General features: G+C 37.1%; 1 protein-coding gene across 1 annotated transcript in view; it reads right to left on the bottom strand.

Moving 5' to 3' along the window:
* Positions 1–47: 47 nt before the first annotated feature.
* The window catches only part of Jupiter (microtubule-associated protein Jupiter), a 32,134-nt gene continuing 19,080 nt past the window's right edge, over positions 48–13,101 (bottom strand). Inside the window, exons 2-5 of the mRNA XM_033344658.2 lie at positions 8,994–9,391; positions 7,699–7,722; positions 5,780–5,866; positions 48–2,339 (exon numbers count right to left, since the gene is read on the bottom strand). Coding sequence (XP_033200549.1) covers positions 2,164–2,339; positions 5,780–5,866; positions 7,699–7,722; positions 8,994–9,391 — 685 coding nt within the window. The 3' untranslated portion in view covers positions 48–2,163. The remainder of the gene's footprint in view (positions 2,340–5,779; positions 5,867–7,698; positions 7,723–8,993; positions 9,392–13,101) is intronic.

Here is a 13,101-nt window from a genome sequence, read left to right as displayed (position 1 = left end):
TTGGGACTGGGGGGATAAAAAATAATAACAAATAAAAGAGATAACAATTGTTGCTTACAAAATTTTATTAATTAATGCCAGAGTACAAAAAGGCTACTTATGAGACGAGAATACGATGCAATACAAACAATTTTTTACTCACACCAAAACGATGAAGAAACGTCATTTCTTCTGTCTCTCTTTTTTTTTATTTTTTATTTCGAGCGTAAGAAAAATCGTGTGCACGAGAGTCTTACCGTGAAATAATAAATACAATTCCTTATGCGTTATCGTGAAACAAGGAAGAAGCAGATAGTGAACGACTATAAAAAAAATGAATGATTATTGGTTATTTCGACAGAGTTACGTTGTGTCTCTGCTTTAAGAGGACCGTAAGTGATACAGTGATAAATAGGATCCACGTAAATCCTAACCGTTTAGCATGTTGGTAAATCGAACGATTAAGGATTATCTGAATGTATAATGGATTACTACAATATGATTAGTAAAATTGCAATCTTCTCTATTTTAAATATGGGTAGGTATTTATGCATCCGTGTGCAAAAGCGGTCTTTTCTCTCTTCCTCTCCTTTATTTGAATGAACGTAGAAACTTAAGAACAAACGAGAAATAAAAAGGAACTGTGCTCTCTATAAAATGTTACGTAGAATGGCGTATTTAATTCATGCAGAAGAAAAAACTATATACGGTTATTAAAAAGGCACAGAAATTAAGAAAGCACTTGACCTTATTTCTTTTTTTATGGATTACACATATAATGTAGTTTTATAATCATTATTAATATTAATATTATTATTATTAATATTATTATTACCTTTTCTTTTCTTCTTTCGAATAATATATGTCTACTTCTAATATACAATTCCGAAGTTTCGTCGAACGTTTTCTATTTTTTTTTTTTTTTTTTTTTTTTTTTTTAATAAGTATTCATTATTATATTCGTGAATTGAGGGCTACCTCTCTTCTACTCTCTGGACGTTCGCGTTATTTTTTTCTTTTCATTTAATTTTTCGCTATTCATCAATTACAAATTACGATTTGTTTTCCTTATCCGAAGAAAAAACCAACCGACAGCAGTCTATCAACTCAAAGAAGCGTGGTTCTTGACGCTCGCTTCCGACTTCTCGCCTTCCAGAATTTGGCAGGATTCATTTTCTCACTCGAACCATCGTTTCTTTCTTTCTTTTTTTCTTTCTTTCTTCCTTCCTTTCTTTCTTTCTTTCGTTTTACTTAAACATATTCGAATGTAAAAGAAGTACAAACTACGAACATAACATCCTCGAAAGTTCTTAGAATAAAAATTGAAATCTTGATAACTCACATTCGACAACTTCTGCCAAATTTTATGCTCTAAACCTCCTCCTCTACCCTTCCTACGTGATACAGAAATTCACTCTATATAACATTAAGAATGAACGATAGAAAACACGAACCGAAGCTCAACTTTGAAATAACTTCTAAATAAATTCTAACAAAGGAATATCACCCAACTGAAAATTACGAGATCTTGATGAAACCTTGAACACAAGGTAGAGCATCAAAAAATATTACGTATTTTTCCCCAGCTGCCGAAATTCATATTTAGAAATTGGGAACAATCCACAAAACGGGACATGAAAAATTTATTTACCCAAACGTATCAATAATGATCAATCTTAGCTCTTAAAGGTATTTACCTTCCAAGATAATGGACCAAATATATTTTCCATCGCCCATAAATGATATTGTTTTCTCCCGCAAATGAATTTAAACAACTAAGGAAACGAAAGAAAAGCATCTAATATTTCTCAACGATCGATTTGTATCCGAAGCTACATTAAAATCTAAGATTTCAAGTCGAGTGATCTCCCGTGTAAAATTCAAGATCTAAGATCGACTTCAAGCTACTGCCTATAAAGAAAAAAAAAAAAGGATAGAACGGGAAGAATACGGTTCGTCTAGAAGAATTCCTCAGAAAAAGAATACGTAAACGCGGTTAATTAATCTTCGTTTTCTTAATCGAAACAAGAAACCAATCGCTCCTAAACTGAATATTTCTACTACTGGAGTAATTGTTTAACTGGAGGATCCGGTTTTCTTTCGAATTTGCCAGTACTGGAAGGGTTTTTCTGGCGCCAATCGAAAGGAGGATGTCGATCAGCGGTTGTCCATGAGGCCACATTTTTACCATAGTCCGGATGAGTATCCACCGGGTGGCACGCGTGTACGTGCCGGAACCTTTGCCGCCGGCGACGTGTCGTTCGACTTCTCGCTGGAATTCGAGCTGGACGTTCCGTTTTGCACGGCAGGCCCGTTGTTCTGTGACTCTGCGTAGCCAGTTCCGGTTACCGGGTTACCATCTACGAAGAATATTTGCCTTTTTCAGTCGACATTCTAAGATCAAAGTTGTGGGATCGAAGTTCTTCATTAGGATAATTTTGGTATATTTAGATGATATTTGAGGGTTTAGAGGAGAAGTGGTCTAAGCGACGAAATCATTAATTTGAGGAAATATATTGGGGGTACAGTCGGATCTTGATAGAGACACTTATACATCTTTAAACATTAATCGCGTGTAACAAGGAATTTTGTTTGCTTTTGAGAAAACACATAGATTTATTATATTTTCTTATTCGAATTTGAAGGCTGGGAGCAATAAATTAGTTTATTTGGTAGTAGAAAAAAAGAGTAAAACGAGACAAAATTTAAAAAGTAAAATGTATAAGGGTTAAAATGCAAAGACCTGGAAATTACTGACGAAATTGTCTAGGTAAATTTTATGTATCGATATTTTTATTTATTTCGGTTTTGAAAAATAATGCACTTGTACCACTTCTTCGCTGATTTTCATCGGAACCAATCGATGGAAAGCTGATGGACTCTGGAATGATACGATAAGCGAATCACGAAACACTGAATAATTGGTTGAAGGTTTCTTTGTCTTGTGACTCACCGTCTCTGTTTCCCTATATCATACTATTGCAATACGATGATGTGGTAATTTTGTGTATTTGATATATTTGCACGATATTTTTATTTTGATCGAAATCAACCGATTTTAATTGGTCAGAAGTCTATGAAATCTGAAAATATGTATATGCTAGGATGAATCACGAAACGTTATATAATTAATTTGCTTCTTGTGATAACGAAGACTTGATGATTTCATTGTCTATCTTGAACTGATCTAATTTGATTTGATTAGAATGTTACTGTTCCATGATCAGCTTGGAGATTTTCAAATGTAAGTGGTGCCTTTTTGCATAAGATCATACTCAGTCTCTTCTATTCTGAATTCCAGGAAATCCTTTTGTTCTACAACGTTCATTTTCAAGATCTCGATAAATTCCAAAAAGACTATACATTACACCTGTAAACCTCGACCATTATGAACTCTAAAAAACGAAACTACATTCTAATAACTCCCAATTTTCTCCTTTATTTTCTCATTGCTATGATTCCTATGGAATTTTCTATTTAATTCTATGGAAATCGATTTCGTATTACTCGCATGCAATTATTATCAGGAGTATAAAAAACCAGAAAAACGTTATCGATTACCGTTAACACTTAATTAAAACAGGCTGAAAAACAATAAACAAAAAAAGAGGCGTATTAACCAATTTATAACGGTTATCATGCATCCTTAGTTTTTTATACGCCTGATATCCACCGTGTGTTTGTATAACACCGTCATAGAGATATATCGAGATTTCACGCGAAATCCACATGCTGGCTCTCTCCCTTCGTGATTTTTCTTCGACATTTCCCGTACACGCCCGTGAAAGGGGGACAGGGACACGCAGGTAATTTACTCGACAGGCAATTAAGCGTAAAACGTAAGGAACAACCAGTCGGTTTCGATGCACTGATAAAGAACGATCGGATATAAAATATTCGTGAGAGCTACTCTGCAGAACTTACGCTACGCAAGACAAGGAATGTGTAGGTAATCGTCTACTACGTATAACACGAACTTACCGTACTATATTACAGACTATTTTGTATGAGTGTGAGTGTTGACCTATGGAAACTTGTCGGGGAATTTGCTTGAATTCTATGCTTCTAGTAGAGATTTTCTTTCTTTTTTCTTTTTTTCTTTTATTTTTGACTGAAGTAATTTTTGAGTTGAATTCGAGCAAATCTGAGACATTGTGAGGATATATATATATATAAGGTGATTATATAAATTAGAATGGATTTTAATTTTAGATGGCAATCGAGATTATGGTAAGAGTATCGTTTTGTATTGAAGTTAATTTTTTAGGAATCTTCTAATTTTATTGAAACGTTCATTTAATTTCAGAAAAATGAAATAGCTTTTAATTTGGGATATTTTGCGGACTTCTCTCAAATTCTCGATTGCCTTCCATCTGTATGGATAAGTTATAGGGATTTTTAAACATATTGTTCTTTTCAGGGGAATACAAATTACAAATAAAGTAAGTAAAAATTAGGACTAAACATAAGGAACGTTACTCCGAATCTGAAATTAATACCAAATAACACATATACACATATACAAAGGAAAAAAGAAACACATTGTACTCGTAAAGAAAAGAAACGCATAAAGGAATATCATAAATCCAATCCTCTTCGTCTGCAGCAAGAAATACACAGAAATTATCGGTCGACCAAGGCTATATAAGGAAAAGAAACGATAAAGTAAAAGAGTGAAAGCTGAAACATCAACTCGTAAAAAAATCAAATTTATATCTTTTGCCTTTTTTTTCAGTACTGTACAAAACTACCGGAGGATGACTCGCGTAAAAATAATTTATCAATAAACTTGCTTTTTGTTCGATGACTCGCCACGTAACTTATTAAACACATCCTTATCTGCATAATTCACAAGTCATGTCAAAAGTATATCACGATCGTTTTCAACAAGCAATTACCAAGAATTTCTTCTTATTCACACTATGATAATGTGACTTAATCAAACCACATAGTGAGTCACAACCTTTCTGATTCATCCCCAAACGTACGTCAAATCGTACTAAGCCCCCCCCCCCCTCCAGACAATGACAAAATTTCCAGACCACGTTCGATCAAATATGCATACAAAACCCTCCTGCTATTCTGACCAAAATAAAGTAGACCCCACTTGCTCGTGAATTTACCCCATATTTTTCTTCGTGAATCGGGGGTCGAGACCATACAAACCTTGATAATACCACACGCCAACCATTCTGCAATTTATATTCAACCCTCCTATTAACCTACGTTGCATTGCATTTTTTTACTTGCATGCGTTTATTCTTAATTCCGATAAATTTTCATATTTCTAAATTTCCAAATCTCCAATTGCCCAAATTCTCTCTGGAAATTCTCAAATTTTCAAACTTACAAATGTTCAAATTGCCAAAGTTTCGGACCCTTTTATATTCCAAGATCTAGTTTCGTATTGTTCGTCGAATAATTCGACTTTCACGCGTATTATTTCGCTGTTTAAGCCGTAGTAAATTATTTCATGATAACAGTGGTTTTAATTGTCGAGATGCCGCTGAAGAACGATGGCCTTCGGCAATTTTGTACAGTACTACGGAATCTCCTCTTCTGTCGTTACCTGCTCGATGAAAAACTAATCAAATGGAGTTTCTCGCGTGTCTCGAAGTTTCTCGAGGAAGAGGATAGAACAAATAATTTCATGTGGATAAAAATAATAAAATTTATGTTTGAATGTCGATGTAAAAGGGCGAAAGACATTATTGATCGTCTTTAACAAAAAAAAAAAGAGAGAGAGAGAAAGAAGAGAGTAAAATTGAGAAAAAACAAAAGAAGAGTGGGTAAACGTTACCTCGACACCTTCGTGCGCTGCGCCTCACGGGCGTCACGTCAACTCCGTCTCCGGTGACCGGGTTGCGAGTTAAGCAGGATGATCCACCTGCCAGGGTTCGAGCGGGTAGGAAGGCGCAGAGGACGACAGTTTCACAGCCGGTGCACGCAAAGCGACACGCGCCAGAATTTCACCACCACCACCACCACCACCACCCCCATGCACCGGCACACAGGTAGCAAAACCCACATCACCGTCACCCAACCGTGTATATATGTTAGTGGGCGCGACTGTTCGCATGGACCAATTCGAGATACTACGATCTTTTAGTTATCTTAATTTTGGGGGGGGGGGGTGAGGGACAAACGGTGAAAAGAATAATCGAAAAGTTAGAGAGTGCTGGGATATTTAAATTTACAGATCTTCGAATTGCTAGATATTCGAATCTTACGGCTTTTGAAATTTTGAATTTTTCGATCTCCGAATTTCTAGATTTTTGAATCTTTAAATATTTAAATCCTTAAATCTTTCAATCTCTGAATATTGGAATCTTTGTGAACACCTAAATCTTTATATTACTGAATTTTTGAATCCTTAAAATCAAATCAGTTGTCTTGAAAGAATCTTTCAATATTCAAATCTTAAAATTTCTGAATCTTTGAATATAAAATATAATTGGAATAGTAACGCGAGTAACTGGAATTCGTCCATGCGAAGAGGAACGAGTACGAACATAATAGAAAACCAAGAGTATTGTACTATATTACGTTTGTGTGAGATAAAGCAAGCAAAAGCAAAGAAAGTTACGGAGCAACGGAAGAAAACACAAAGTATCAAGATTAAAAAAACAATGGAAAGAAAAACTGCAGTTCTCAAACTGTTCCACGAGTAAGAACGCACTATGAACAATTCGCAGTTCACTGACGATGTGTGAAGCATTGTAAAAAACTAAACAGATACATATGATTCCAAGTTACTTTTCTTTCTAGAAATCAATTCCAATAATAAAAAAAAACCACTTAAAAGAATAACATCTTCGTTATATCAAAATTCCACACATTAAAATAAAAATAAAGATAACAGGGTAAAACAAAATATTTTCAAAATATGTCATATATTAGACAACTCCGTGGTTCCCATCCGATTGCGTGAAAAATCGATGAGAAACAGATTGTTTGTCGCAAGCAGAGAGGTATGTTACGGTGTTTAACCAAAAAATTAAAGGATTGAAAATGGTGCGACTAACTCAAAATATGTGTTTCTAGTTTCGCAGCAGGCCCTGTGACTCGTTAAAAAAAAGGTACTTTAATCAAAAAATTATCACAGTTCACGCTTTACGAAATATATATATTGTACATATTAAGAACTTCTGGAATGACTACGAACTTCTACACTTAAAAAAAAAAGAAAAGAAAAGAAAAGAAAAAGGGTAGAAAATTAAATCCAGTTATGATAAATGAAATTCTAAAAAAAAAAAACTAATTAATATAATTTTATGCGAAATTTCATGTTTGGAAACTTGATTTGCATTAATAATCACGTCATTGCACGATCTAGATTCATAAAAACTTTTTATAAAAAGGTAAGTACACGGTACGTGGACACGCGCACATAATAATTTTGTTTTTACATCTTTCCTCTATTCCTAAAAAATGAAAAAAAAATATATTCTGCATATATCCTTTCCCAATTTATCGCTAACGATTTTTCTGCCTCCTATTTGCATCTTTGTTGAACTTCTCGCTAACGACTTAACGCGAAACAGTTTATACGTGTTCGATTGAACTATTAATTCTTGCAATTCAATCGATAATGTAAATCAAGCTAAGAACGACATTTCCCGAAACAGATCGCGATCATCCGTAATTAAAAAAAAAAAAAATAACGTGTAGGATGAGTGTCGTGTCATCTACTTGAATATGTCTTTTTTACACACTTACGAAATCGTTTGATTCTCCTAAAAGCTGCTTGTGAACAATTCAAGAGGATGACTTGGTAAAAGCCATGGATTAGTCACAGAAAATAAGAAAGAAAAATAATAATAACAATGTTCGTTCGTGTCTCGCTAGCTCCACAATAAAAAGATCAATAGCGATTTTTCCGTTGAAATTTGTTCATTCAATCGATTTAATGGAACAAAAGAAACCGAACGGAATTTCAAAGAACGCGTGAAACTCGACAGAAGTGTCTTTAATTTGAAAGGAATTTCAAACAGAATCGGCGTGGTGCGAAAGTTAATATCGAAAAGAGCCTGCGACACACAGACACATATTTCAAGGTAGCTCGAATACAGTGCGAGTTTAAGTATATATTTGTAGTTCCAGCGATTGCACGCTTGTCACAGCAGCAATCTGTTAAAAAATCAACGAAAACTAACAAACAAAAAGAAAGAAATAAAAATCGAAAATTATATATTACTCGAGTGATATACAGTACGCAAGAAACTAAATCGTCTCAAGAAAAAGCTTCGATACCAAGAAAGTAACGCTTGAGAAAAAAGAAAGAATTCGTCCCACGTTTACGACGTGAAGGTAATTGTGCTGTACTGACGATTTAAATATAGCTTGTTCAAAATAAATTGACTGCGCAAGGCTGCCACCACCATACACCATTCATAGTAGTGCTTGGTTAACTGGTCGCGTATTGGCAACTTATCTGGTCAATTATCGAGAGAGAGATATAATATTTCCAAAAAATTTTAAGAGAGATATAATATTTCCAATAATTAAGAAATTTTTTATTTTTTTTATTTCACTGCTGGAGATAGAGACCAGTTAACGCTGCACTGCTATAATACTTAGCGCTAGAACTACCAGAATGGTCAAAATTACCAATTTCTAATTCCTCGTAGACACGTTATAGGCTTCTAGAAATTCTTTCATTTTAATTTCAATGACACGAATTTTACACTTTGGTCATCGATAGTTCTAACGTTAAGCCTTCCCTTTCTGCTCAACAATTCTCAAATGACAAATTACAGAAGCGTGTGCTCGATAGCAAGCAGTCAATTCATTTCGTACAAAAACAACTAAATTACCGAATATAAAGAATCATTTGCAATAGCGAACACTAGTGGCAGAACTCGTAGCCGCGTTCCATCGCGCTCGCACCGTACACCAGTTCACCTGACCAGAGAGACAGTAAATCCTTTTTGTTTCCACATATAGTGGGGGTGTCGTAGGAGGAGGGCGGGTGTTGTGGATGCGTTTTCGAGAAAGGAGAATTTACACCTTACCTGTGACATCGTTGGTCAGATTGTTGCCATTGCTGGCCGCGTATCCGTTGAGAACGCCCGCGATCGAGTCCGTACTTCCGGTGCTCTTCGCGGGCGACGTTGCGGCGCCTGATGACACCGATGAGGACGTCGACTCCCCGCTGAGGGAGATATTGCTGCGCATGTGATTTTTCGCGTTTGGGGTGGTGGGTGGGGCATCGGGAGGGCCAAACAGGCGATTGTATGAATCATTACCGGGCTTGTTGCGCGGCGTTTCGTTGCTGTTGCTGTTCGGTGCATCGCCGAACAGCGCCGAGCCCAGCTGCGACTGGTTGTGGTTCTTCACGCGGCGGGGGCTAGTCTCTTCGGGGGCCGCGCCGAAAATGTCGCTGCTTCCGCCACCAGGGGGTTTCAATACCCTGAAACAATGGAACAATGCAAACATTAGATTTATCGATTCCAAAGATACCTGGTGGAGGTATAATTTTGACATTGGTCTTCAATGCTTAAGCATCAAAGTACATCAAAGATACACCAAAGTATTAAATTCATGACCAGGAAAAGAGGATCGAAGATTTCTTCATTCGAACTGACAATTTCCTGCATAGAATAATTTATTTATTCAGAGATTCTTAGGTGATTGGGCGTCTTTTTTTTTAGTGTTTTTCGTAATAATTTTTTTTTATAGGTTTAGTTATTACTAAATCATTATTTAGAGTAGAATTTGACTCTGAAGTAAATTGTTTAGACTAAACTTGTCTATTAAGGAAGTTTACTGATATTGGGACATTTTGTTCGACCATATCGTTCATTCTACTTTTTCTTACGTAATACTAATTCCTTTTAGAAAATGTCAAACTTCATAATAATATAATAATTCTGTTACGACGTACGGTATGAATGTACGGTGAATACTATAAATTGTTTAGAAGAGTACTTCAATTTTATTCCTCTACAATAGCAAATTAAAAAAAGAATGAAATAAAAGCTAGAAATCATTTGTACCAACTTCCAGATGGAACAAGTGCTCTTAAAATTACCTACGATCTTAATTCTCCACTAGTAACAAAGAACTAGGTGAAGACGTCAATTTCATTCAACGACAAGTACGCCTTCATCCACGCCTCTTAATTGCACGGTATACGAACTGTGCAATCGCGTGTAGTGCACGTTCCATGGGACAGCCTTTAGTCATACACGCCGAGTCAGCCACTTCCGAGAGGCGAAAAAGGGTTGAGAACCATTGTTCTCGGGCGGTGGTCGCCGACATGGGAACAACACGGCTCGGTCCCCACGACGGAAGGACTCGATCCAATTTGCTCGATAAATCTGCGCTGATTTCTACGTAACGAGGGTCGCGCGTCTCTCGGCTTGATGCGTGGCACGCGCTTTGTCGCGTGTTCGTTGCCTGGTCGAGCGGATAGAATGGGAAAAGGAAGGAAGAAAGGGAACAGCAACGGCGAAAAAAAAGACACGAGAGAAGAAATAACAGACCAGGGTGTGGTACCAGAATTCACTTCGGACCAGGACGAGCAATTAAAAATATGAAATCCGTTCTCTTTTCTATGAACGACGAACGAATGAACGAGCCATGGGGGAGCATAGTTTTAAAGATCCACAGACATCATTAGCAGAACGGTTCAATTAACGAAGGAACCGTTCACGCGTGACGATCTCTTTTTTTTCTCCCTCTCTCTTTTTTTTTCAATTTCCTCCAGGGATGGATTCTGACTGCTTTCGAACGAGTTTGCGCAGGGAGACTATCCGAATATGGACCGTTTCTGGTTACACAGGCTTCGCGATGAATCTTGATCGATTCAGTCAGGATGAAGAATATCCTGTTGATTAATGCCTCGACTGATGTCTTGATATGGTAGCCGGTATTAACAATTCCGCTCCCATCTAGATCATTTTGTACAAGAGTCTGGTCGAAGTGTTTATAAATGATGTTGTAGCAGCGATGGATAGAGTATGATTATTGGGAGGAGTCGTTGCTTCTTGGGTATGTAGTTTGTGTCGGGATTATTTCTTGCTCGAGTTACACGGAAGCTTAAAGTGTTCGGTTCCATCGAGGTTCGTCCTTTTCTCTCTTTAAAAGTATATTTACACATACCCTCGCTTTGCAACGAAGCATTTTGTTTTCTTCAGAGTATCAAATGTTTGTAATCACACGAAAATAGTACACGAAGATAATCAATTTAAATTATTTATTATTAATTAATCAGTATAAATGCTATACCGTATAGTGATGTACGAATACATTTCGTATCCCTGTATCTCTTGTGCTTAAAGAAAAATATATATAATATATAAATCACATTGTTTTTATTATACAATAATGTTACGTTTACGCAACTTATCCCTTGGTTCAACATCCCGAACTCTCAAGATCGAAGAAATGACCACTGCGTGTAATTACCGCTTGTTCCCCGATATTTAACTGATAATATGATTTATAAATTCGAGAACGCCACTCCTAAGTCGTCCCCCCGTCTATACGCTGCCTCGTGGTAATACATTTTCTAATTACATTCAATTAACATTCTTCTCGAACGCATTACGTCGTTCTATCGACCGTATCGTATATGCCTGGCTGTATCGCCAGCAAGAAGTCGTTAAACTCCCGATCGATCGAATATAATCGTTTCACTCTAATTAACGTCGCAACACTGACGCCCCTTACGAATCTTCCCTGTGCCCCCTTTTACCCCCGACGATTCATCAAACGTACGCAACGTATCATAGCGCGCATTTCATCGACTCAACGATAAATCAACGCTTCCTCGTTACGGTGTCTCGGATAATTGAACGACCGACGCGGTTTGATAGAAACGTGTTCGTTGCTTCGACGAGGAAGCTTCTCTCTCTCTCTCTCTCTGTTCATACATAACCGCAACTATGAGCTTATAAGCCTCGTTTACGCTCCGTATAACGCTGAAAACTCACCACAAGGGACGCGCCATTCCTCTAATTATCAAATTCATCTCTAATTGACCAATTACTGGCTAGGTTGCTATATATGCGGATTTCTTCTATGCGTCGAGAACCGGCGATTTTATTAAGTAAAATAGATGTAGATATAGTCGTTTTGAAATTAGCAATTGGTTACGATTATTTAACTGTGCACTTTGAAAATTTTTATGGTCCATGAAGTGGCAACTTCGGTACACTTTTACAGCGGAACGTTCTTTTCCATGAAAAGAATTGTGTTCAGTAAATTTACTGATACATGGGATAGTTTTCATCCTCTTTTATTTTTTATCAATTTATGTCACTGTAATTTGCTTTAGGGCTAACCCTTTCGATTCCAAGAACTTCCTACAGCACAAGTCGTCAAGAAGTATTTCTTCAATTCCTCATCCTGGTATGCGTAATATTGATCACATTAAAAACTTTTGTATTCACAAATCTGAAGATCGTTTCATATTCTATAACATAGGACCCATGTCGAAGACTTTTCTTTTACCACGATTCTTTCTAGTACGAAAATTTCATCTCTCGAAAAATTTCAATATCGAGTCTCATCTGAACTCCTACAATATCCACTTTATCTCGTTTTAACGAGTCAACCCCCGGCTCGTTCGTAAATTACCATATTCTCTTCCCGTCAACATCTACCAAAAGCAAAAAGAAAAGTAGATTTATCGTCCATTTCCATTTCTTCCGTACCATAAATCCTCGGAACGTAAGAGGGCAGGAAAAAGAAGGCGAGTTCACGTAAAGGACACGTCTAGGACGATTGATGATCCTCTTCGGTGATGTTGCGTCCGGTCGTCGATGCGTACAGTGTCCGAGATCGACGATTTTCTCGACGAGAGAGGGAGGGAGGGAGGGAGAGAGAGAGAGCCTACACGTTCAGATGAATCCGTGGAGAGACGGGAGGGCAAATAACGAGGATAATCAATCGGCCGTAGGAAGCGAGGAGTCCTGGAGGGGACAGGATGGGCGCGCCGAGGAAATATGTTGGATGACGTACGACGACGCCTCTGCGTCTTCTTTTCGACGCCGTGTAACCCCACCAAAGGAACCAATAGTCGACTTAATAAGACCATCAACCTGTTTTACGCGGTTGTCCATGCATCTTCCATCATCGAGAACCGCCATAACATTTTAATGTTCGTCGACGTAA

Source organism: Bombus vancouverensis, chromosome 8 (assembly GCF_051014615.1).
Source record: "Bombus vancouverensis nearcticus chromosome 8, iyBomVanc1_principal, whole genome shotgun sequence".
Classification (NCBI taxonomy): Eukaryota; Metazoa; Arthropoda; class Insecta; order Hymenoptera; family Apidae; genus Bombus; species Bombus vancouverensis.
The sequence above is the reverse complement of the archived record's forward strand: the minus strand, read 5'-3'. Positions and strand labels throughout refer to the sequence as shown.